Genomic DNA, 9,714 nt, shown 5'->3' with positions numbered 1-9,714 from the left:
AGCCAATCAAATTATCAATCAAGGAAACCCTTATGCGGAATCAGATTAAGTCGGCTCTCTTTGCTGCGCAAAGCATGTTTCAGAAATCAGCCCATTAAGATAAATGTAGTTGTCACACAAGCAATTTTTAATTTTTTGTCATATGGAATTATTTCAGGGGGGAAAATGCCGTGAAACGCACAGTGCATTCAGGATTAGGACTGATATATATGTCGGTTTAAGCCCAATCAATTGTGTTTTAATGTCTTGCTATAGCATTCATCTAATTGCAGTCTATTTTTTTCGGAGGCTACTCTGCTGTTGTCCTTGATGGGGATTTATTTTAACCCTTTTTAACACAATTTTCCTGCGACATTCCTGCGTCTCCCCCTCCTACGGAGCCCATTTCAGCACCGTGTCAGTAGACAGTTACAATCCTACGACGTCGTGAGTGCAGCGAATGCGCGTTCACGTTAAGAGGAGTTTCGGGAAACGCTCCAAAGAAATTGACGATGGATCGCAAGATCCATCGTGAGAATGATCGTACGAGCGTGGATCCATCGTTATCGGGAAACGGGGCCCTGCACCTTTCACCCATTCCGAAAATGTATGCCTTTTGGACGAGTTCAACTCGTACAAAGACACCCTGCTAGGGAAATTCTCGGAGGAATGTAGTAACCGGAAAAAAAATGAGATTTGGAAAAAAATAGCCACATCTGTAAACAGCGTAAATCCAGCTGTTACCAGAGATGTCGGTGCGGTGCAGAAGCGTTTCAAAAATATGGTCCAAGAGGCAAAGAAGGAGATTTTTAAACGTAAAAATCCGCCAACGGGAGGAGGAAGTTTCCCGAAACTTAAAGTCACTACCGAAATGGTAATTGAGATTTATGGAGAGGAGTCGCCCATGTTCTGGGGGATCCAAGGCGGCAGGGAAAGTGGGGTTAGCGGCGTCCTCAGACCTAGCGTTTGCAACTCTACTGACGGCGAGATCACCTCATCCCCCCGTAACCTGTTGCCTGCCCTGACGGGTCGATCGGAACAGCAAACGCCACACGAAGAGACCGTAGACCACGAAGATGTAAACACAGGTAAGCCTGGTATTATCTGACAGTTCTGCCCCCACTTCTCTGTGTGTGTGTGTGTGTGTGTGTGTGTGTGTGTGTGTGTGTGTGTGTGTGTGTGTGTGTGTGTGTGTGTGTGTGTGTGTGTGTGTTTGTGGCGTTGTCACTCTGTTGCACCGTCACACCGTTAGATACATTGGCTCGGCAGATAGTTAACAGTTTCCCCAAGAGAAAGTTTGAAGCTTGAAGTTCTTTTCAAACCTTTACTCAGTACACTGTAAAACTGAGCAGACGTAAAGAATACATTTTAGTAATCTTATCGCATAACAACGATCTAAAAACATCACTTAACATTAGGCTACATGTTTAACTGTGTGATAGAAACTACGTTAGCTGAACGCTAGCTTATAGGGGAGTCTCCATAGAGACAGATTAGCATATTCATCAAAGTAAACAAACTTCGGTTCATTACAAACGCAGAGCTGCCAACTCTCACGGTTTCACCGTGTGACACACTCTTTTGCCTGTTTACACACGCACACACGCCACACATCCAATTTCTCACGGCAAAAAAAAAAAAAGACGCGTTCGTTCCTTTCCAAACTACCCGACGGTAGATGGCGCTGTTGAGCGCCACTGAACCTGCATCCGAAGTTAGCGACAGAAGAATAGTGAGACGGCGGGAAAAACTACCTCGAGAAGTCAGATGGGAATGTAAACTCTCATCTGAGACGTTACTTACAAGGTATGTTACAATGAAATGCATTTCAATTGAGAACTCACTCTCTTAAACTTTAAATCTTGAAATTATTTGTTTGTGTGTGTGCGTGTCTGTGGACTTGATTTAGTGTGGTGACCTTAACATAAATAATAGGCTACAAGAAATGTGTGCAATAGAAGTAGGCATGTTCTTATAACTGAGAGTAGAGTTATTAAACCAACATGATCGCCATTTTAATTCTTTAAGGTTTCAAAGATGTCCCGTAAGAGACCTTTGACAGGACAAAAGCGAAACCTTTTATTTTATTTAAAGAAGCAGCCAAGTGAAAAAAGACAGAGAAACACATTGACAGAACAGCCAGAACAGCCAGAACCACTGACAGGACAACAGACAGAGGAGCAACACACGGGACAGAGGGAGCAGGAGACAGGTCAGCTAGAGCTACAGCCAGGACAGACTGACAAACATGCAGAGGAGCAACAGACAGGACAAATAGAAGCACATGCAGAGAGGAGCCACAAACAGGACAAATAGAAGCACATGCAGAGGAGCCACAGACAGGACAAATAGAAGCACATGCAGAGGAGCCACAGACAGGACAAATAGAAGCACATGCAGAGGAGCAACAGACAGGACAAATAGCACGACCAACAGAGCAGATGGAAGAAGACACAGAGGGACAGACAGAAGGGTCTCCCCCAATCCAACACCAGGGCCAGAAGAGTCGTGCTCTGGCTGGAGCATCAACATATAGATCCATTTTCAAAAATGAGTGGACCTCTTCATGGCCATTTATTACGAGAGGGACCCTCATCACACACTACTGGTGTGCAGTGTCCCGAATTGAAAACTCCTGTTGCCATCAGGGTGTGACAGATGTAGTGCGCCACATAAAAACCAAAAGCCACCAAGAAAAGCAACGGGCTCTCCAGTCCTCAGCCACAATATCACAATATGCAATGCCCATTCCCTCTGTTGGGGGCATGTCTGCACAAGATGCTAAGGTATGATATGTGTAATGGTCAAGGTTCAGTCAAGAGTTGTGTGTTATAGTTGATCACGGTAAAGTCATGGTTGATAGTTCTGACTAATTTGTGTTTTGTGGTGTAGTACAGTAGAATTTTCTTAATTTGAGATCTTAGTTGCTGAATGTGTTTTTTACCTGTGGCCAATTATTGCAGGTGATTTGAAATAAATGATGGTCTTTTGGGTTAGGGCTAATCATTTTTAATTTCTTACAGACAAGAAGAGCTGAGGTCAAAATGACAGCTGGGTTGGGAGTTCACAACATCCCCCTAGCCTTTGCGGACCACCTAGGGCCTCTCCTAAAAGAATGTTTCGGAGATTCGAAGACAGCACAGGAGTACAGGTGTGCTAGGACAAAGTCATCCTGCATTACCAATGAAGCAATAGCGCCATATTTCACACAGGGGCTTGTGAAGGAGATGAAAAAAGCCCCCTATACCCTTGTTACAGATGGGTCAAATGACACTGGTATTTCCCAAACTATTTGAGATTTTTCTCCTTGGACCTTCAGCTATGTCTTTGCGTCACATAATGTAACCAATATTGCCCATCTCCAGTGAGCCGCCCCTATCAATGGCTTGGGGCCTACCCACAAACCACCAAAATGCAGGTACAACATGGGTTCAACATCCAATTAAATACAATTCTCTCAAATCTGAGCCTGCGTTGTCAGGGGTACCCGCGACAAAATCTCACTCCAAGGTTTTTTGAAAAGTTGGCAGCTCTGCAAACGGTCTCCACAATAAGTGATATTTGTAAGCTATTACTGATTAACTGTTTAAGAAATTATTTACAGGCAAACGTTTTCTGGCCATATATGTCACTGACAGTGATATAAATGTGCAGAGGGACGCTAGTGATCATAGTGCAAGACGAGAAGTAGTTTGTGTGAGATGGGAAAACCTTCCTGCAATTTCTACTTGTTCATTAAAACATTGGTTTGATACCTTTTTTTAGCATCCATGACCCCTGGCGAGATCATGGTGGTGGAGGAGGAGGAGGAACAGCATCCGAGATCAACTATTAAGGCTACCATGTCCATGGTCCTTGAAAAGCAGTATTCGAATCTGCTGCTTGAAGAGAAAAAACTACTTCTGGAGGTTGAAGTCCTACAGCTTCAAAAAGAACACCTCCATGGACAATTGCAGAGGCTGAGGCGGTTGGAGGAGTGATTTTCTATTTCTATTTATGAATTACACAGATACACAGAATACAATGTAAAATATATTTATACGGATATTTATTGAACAAATACTTATGAAATGCTGTTGTTACTGTTGTTTATTTATTTTTTGCACTTCACTGCCTTAAAACTAAAATGAACAAAAAAACAACAACTATGCACTCTTTATGTGCTTGTATTTAATAACATTTGTAACAGAAAGAAATAAAGGAAATCGAGCAACTGAATAATGACATAAACGGTTCAAGTGTTGTTCATTAAGTTTTTAGTTATATCAGTATCGTGCATTGAAGATCCTCTCAACATACATTTGACGAACAAATCGACCAGCTCCTTGCTGGTTCTCTTCATCTTCTCTGTTATCTTCTTCTCTATTGTGTTCATCAACTCCCTCCTCTTCTTCAGGATCAGGTAGCTTGAGATCCCTTATAAATGACAAATCAAACCAAAATGATTGGCTTTTGTGTGGTTAGTTAAATATGTTTATGGAAGTCCAGTGTCTGAAAATTTTATGTTTGGTTAGGTAGGCCTACCTTGCAATGTTGTGTAGAACAACAGCCGAACAGACAATGTTGCACACTCTCTGAGGTATCATCCTCAGTTCCCCATGGAGACAGTGGAACCGCCTTTTGAGAACCCCAAATGCCCTCTCAACTGTGTTTCGAGTAGAACAGTGAGCTGCATTGTAATTCCTCTGTGCTGGTGTGGTAGGATTCAAGAAGGGAGTAAGGAGCCATGGCTTCAGCGGGTATCCAGAATCACCCAACAAGATTCCATCAATAATGCCATCCTCGAATGCCTGGTAAAGCTGAGAATTTTGTAGGACTCTCGAATCATGACACGATCCAGGCCAGCGGGCCAAACAATTAAGAAACTTTAGGTTTGAATCGCAAACAGCTTGAATGTTGAGGCTGTGATATCCCTTCCTGTTCACAAACAAATGTTCATGGTCCGATGGTGCCTGGATTCGGACATGTGTCCCGTCAATGGCCCCTATTACGTTGGGGAACCTTGCAACATTGAAGAATCCCCTCTTAATGCTGTTCAACTCTGCAGGTTGTGTTGGGAATTTTGGAAGCTTATCTGAGAGGGTACTTGACACCCTGTGCACCACTCGGGACACAGAGGCTTTGCTTAAACCCAGAGTATCACCAACAGTATTTAAAAAACTGCCTGTTGCATAAAATCTTACTGCAGTGCAAACCTGTAGCAGAGCTGGAATGCTGTGACTCCTTGCTGTTGTAGGCCCCAGTGAGTCTGACAAGTCATCGGTCAGCCTAAGGATGGCTTCTTTGGGCAAACGAAACCGATTGATAAATTCATCTTGGTTATACATTTCCAGCGGGTTAGTGCGATCCCTGAATATTCTTTCTCGCCTAACAGCTCTCGCCATAATTTCATCAGCAAACCACAAATTATGTGCCATCTCTCTTTTTTTCTCTTAGCACTGTAACGTTGACTTTAACAGACTTTTGGTTACCATGGTTACATAGCACTTTAGACCTGTGTTAGTCTGGGGGTGAGGTGGCTAACTTTTTAAGTCTAAAATTAGTTGGTCTTAACTTTTGTGAAACTGACTTACTTGCATAAGACTGGTCTATAAATGAACTTAAGACCCATCTTACCCCAAAGACCAGTCTAAACTACTTTAGTGAAACCGGCCCCAGGAGTTAATGCACACCCTGCATCCAATCAGAATCGAGTATTCCCGCAGACCGTGGTATAAGCTGTAATAACCGCATAGCCATAAGATGGCAGCACCATCACATATACGAGGAAATAGGGGGCGGGTGCTCAAAACCATAGCCAATCAGAGCATGTTATACGTCATAGAGGCCGCACCTGCTCCGTATATAAAGAGAGAGCGCATCCCACAACAGGTCAGACACTCTAGAGCAGGGTCAGCAACCTTTCAAACACGCAGTGCCAGTTTGACATTTTCTTGTTAATGAGTTTGCCTTAAGCAACAATATATTAAATATTAAGCTGAATTATGAAACAGCGACCAAAAACATTTCCAGAAGACCTGGAATTGTATTATTTCCATATAGTCTAATCCATTCAAATAAGGCAGGAATGAATACCTGCATGAAAACCACTGTTGGTTGCGGGGGACGATGGTGACAAATTTGATTCAGGGGTCTAGGGTGACTTTACTCAATGTTTAATTGAATTGTCTGTTAAGAATGAGTACTTTGTCAAATGTAATTATAATTTGTAACCTCAAACTCTTTTTATTAAGTTGATGGAAAAGTGCCCTTATGCATCATGTTTCCCATCTTCTCTCAGAGCTCTGAATATCTATATGACTGCAAAACCTGTTATTACTGATGTACACCTTCCTTTACTTGAATTTTCGTGTACTTTTTCTATGTATCAATATTTTTTTAATTTAGTGGTATAGCCATTTTTGGGCCGAGAGTAGGGTGAAACTCACTTAAGAATTGGAAAGCTTTCTTGGCTGTTTTTTGGCTTTGAGCTAAAAAATAAATACAATATATTGTGGCGACTCCTACCCCCGGGAGTCTGTGTTAAAATAAATGTGTTAAAATAAATCTAGTTTACATTACAAACTGAAGCCCCACTCACCAAGTGTGCCTCAGAAGAAAGTAGGATTTTTTTTTCCCAAACATTCATAATGTTTGGGGAAAAGGGGTTTTATTGTCTTTGTATAACTTGTTGTGTTATTAGGTTAAGTGGGGTTAACGGGTTTGGGTTCTTTATTGTTTGTGTGTTCTGGTCACCCAGAGAACGAAGATCACGGCCGACCATCGCAATACGACCGCGGGTGTGACCACCAGTGCATCGCCGAGAACAGCTCAACGCGACCACGGGGCATGCACCTTACCAATAGACGAGTCCAACACGATACACCTGAAGCTCATAGAGCAACACAAAGATCCACCAATAGTACAAGAATACGATGTTAACTTGTTGTGTTATTAGGTTAAGTGGGGTTAATGGGTTTGGGTTCTTTATTGTTTGTGTGTTCTGGTCACCCAGAGAACGAAGATCACGGCCGACCATCGCAATACGACCGCGGGTGCGACCACCAGTGCATCGCCGAGAACAGCTCAACGCGACCACGGGGCATGCACCTTACCAATAGACGAGTCCAACACGATACACCTGAAGCTCATAGAGCAACAAAAGATCCACCGATAGTACAAGAATACGATGTTCCAGTGTTTGCTAAAGGCAAAGACCACTTTATTAAATCCCAATGGGACCCTTGCACGTGTTTAAAATGTAATCTGGTCAACCAGAGAACGAAGATCACGGTTGTGTGTGTTTTTCTCCGGTGAATATTGAAATGTCTAACGCAACAGTTTTCATTTGTGTTGTTAATTTGTCATTGTGAAGGTAAGACCACGCTGTGAATGACAAACAGTACCACAGCAAGGATGCGAAGAAGCCAGCGGCGAAGGCTGCTGCCCCTAAAGCCAAGAAGGCTGCTGTCAAGAAGCCTGCTGCCACTGTCAAGAAGGCTACCCCAAAGAAAGCCAAGAAAGCCGCAGCAAAGAAGACCTCCGTGAATAAAATTACTACCCCCAAGAAGTCGAAGAAACCAGCATATAAACTATAATATCTACACATAGCCACAAGGGAGTAGGACCAAGCATATAAGCTATAATATCCGCACATAGGGTGTGTTCGAAACCGCATACTTGCTTACTACGCTTACTAACTATGACGTCAAATTGAGTAAGCGAGAACTTAGTAAGCGAGTTTAGGTAAGCGAGTAGTATCCGAATGTCTTCTACTTCCGGAAAGATTTTGAGTAAGCATCGCTAGCTTACTAGACGTACTAAACCGCCCCAGAATGCACTGCGTCTATTCAAAAGAACAGTGGAAGCAATGGCGCTAAACGGGGAGCCGCAGCAGCAGTGCTTTTAATAATTGTTTAATAATTGTTTTAACATATCACCGCAAATCCTTAGGTTGAAGGTGTACTGTGACGTTAAATGTGACGTTTATATATTTATTTATAATATTTATTAACGGCGCCCGGCCGGTAGGTTATTGACACGTCATTTGATTCACGTCATCTGAGGTGGTTAAGTAAGGACGGTCTTCTGAACGTCGATTACTCAAATGGATTACTCAATCATTATTTAAGGATTCGAGAAGTAAGCCAAATATTTAGTAGGTAGTAAGCAGTAAGCAAGTAGGCGGTTTCGAACACACCCATAGTCACAAGGGAGTAGGACCAAGCATATAAGCTGTAATAACCGCACATATGATAGCCATAAGATGGCAGCACCATCACACATACGAGGAAATAGGGGGCGGATGCTCAAAACCATAGCCAATCAGAGCATGTTATACGTCATAGAGGCCGCACCTGCTCCGTATATAAAGAGAGAGCGCATCCCACAACAGGTCAGACACTCTAGAGCAGGGTCCGCAACCTTTTCAACACGCAGTGCCAGTTTGACATTTTCTTGTTAATGAGTTTGCCTTAAGCAACAATATATTAAATATTAAGCTGAATTATGACACAGCGACCAAAAACATTTCCAGAAGACCTGGAATTGTATTATTTCCATATAGTCTACAATCGTGCATCAACATTTTAAATGTTTTTTTTGTTGTTATATTTGCTACATGGGCTTACAAATTATAATTACATGTATCCCATCTTAAAACACCACTTTCAGAAACTCATTCAAAAACATATCTGGGTCTGGCGTTATTTTTTCACTCCCTCTGGGGGTGAGGTCTAAGTTATTGTTATTTGAAATTAATTGAATATCTTATGGGAGTTTGTTTTGTTCTAGTTTTGAATCAGATTGGTGAATCAAGAGGAAGCATTGGGAGGCATTGGAGGAATAGGCTATTTGAATGGCAGGTATTCATTCCTTGGTGCCTCTTAACTGTTGGTTACGGGGGACGATGGTAACGACGACGATAGTCATCACCTCTAGGATCCTGTATAAGAGGGGTGAATAGGCTATTTGAATGGCCGGTATTCATTCCTGCCATTCAAATATGGCAGGAATGAATACCTGCATGAATACCACTGTTGGTTACGGGGGACGATGGTAACAAATTTGATTCAGGGGCCTAGGGTGACTTTACTCAATGTTTAATTGAATTGTCTGTTAAGAATGAGTACTTTGTCAAGTGTAATTATAATTTGTAACCTCAAACTCTTTTTATTAAGTTGATGGAAAAGTGCCCTTATGCATCATGTTTCCCATCTTCTCTCAGAGCTCTGAATATCTATGACTGCAAAACCTGTTATTACTGATGTACACCTTCCTTTACTTGAATTTTTGTGTACTTCTTCTATGTATCAATATTTTTTTAATGTAGTGGTAGAGCCATTTTTGGGCCGAGAGTAGGGTGAAACTCACTTAAGAATTGGAAAGCTTTCTTGGCTGTTTTTTGGCTTTGAGCTAAAAAATAAATACAATATATTGTGGCGACTCCTACCCCGTGGAGTCTGTGTTAAAATAAATGCGTTAAAATAAATCTAGTTTACATTACAAACTGAAGCCCCACTCACCAAGTGTGCCTCAGAAGAAAGTAGGATTGTTTGGGGGAAAAGGGGTTTTATTGTCTTTGTATAACTTGTTGTGTTATTAGGTTAAGTGGGGTTAACGAGTTTGGGTTCTTTATTGTTTGTGTGTTCTGGTCACCCAGAGAACGAAGATCACGGCCGACCATCGCAATACGACCGCGGGTGCGACCACCAGTGCATCGCCGAGAACAGCTCAACACGACCACGGGGCATGCAC

At 42.3% G+C, this 9,714-nt stretch overlaps 1 protein-coding gene across 1 annotated transcript; it reads right to left on the bottom strand.

The window, feature by feature from the left end:
- Nucleotides 1-4,134: 4,134 nt before the first annotated feature.
- On the bottom strand, nucleotides 4,135-5,673 carry LOC130387848 (putative nuclease HARBI1). The gene is made up of 2 exons (XM_056597141.1): nucleotides 4,504-5,673; nucleotides 4,135-4,395 (listed from the first exon to the last, which is right to left on the bottom strand). The coding sequence occupies exons 1-2, from the start codon at nucleotides 5,394-5,396 to the stop codon at nucleotides 4,245-4,247; spliced, it is 1,044 nt and encodes a 347-aa protein (XP_056453116.1). The 5' UTR covers nucleotides 5,397-5,673; the 3' UTR covers nucleotides 4,135-4,244.
- Between the last annotated feature and the right edge of the window lie 4,041 nt (nucleotides 5,674-9,714).

The sequence above is a fragment of the Gadus chalcogrammus genome, chromosome 8 (assembly GCF_026213295.1).
Source record: "Gadus chalcogrammus isolate NIFS_2021 chromosome 8, NIFS_Gcha_1.0, whole genome shotgun sequence".
Classification (NCBI taxonomy): Eukaryota; Metazoa; Chordata; class Actinopteri; order Gadiformes; family Gadidae; genus Gadus; species Gadus chalcogrammus.
Note: the sequence above shows the minus strand (reverse complement) of the source record. Positions and strands in the feature narration are given on the sequence as shown.

Excerpts from the sequence above, each read along its gene's own strand:
- LOC130387848 (XM_056597141.1), bottom strand. The coding sequence starts at position 5,396 with ATGGCACATAATTTGTGGTTTGCTGATGAAATTATGGCGAGAGCTGTT. Across the intron at positions 4,396-4,503 it reads GTTCTACACAACATTGCAAG|GGATCTCAAGCTACCTGATC; the intron begins GTAGGCCTACCT and ends GTCATTTATAAG.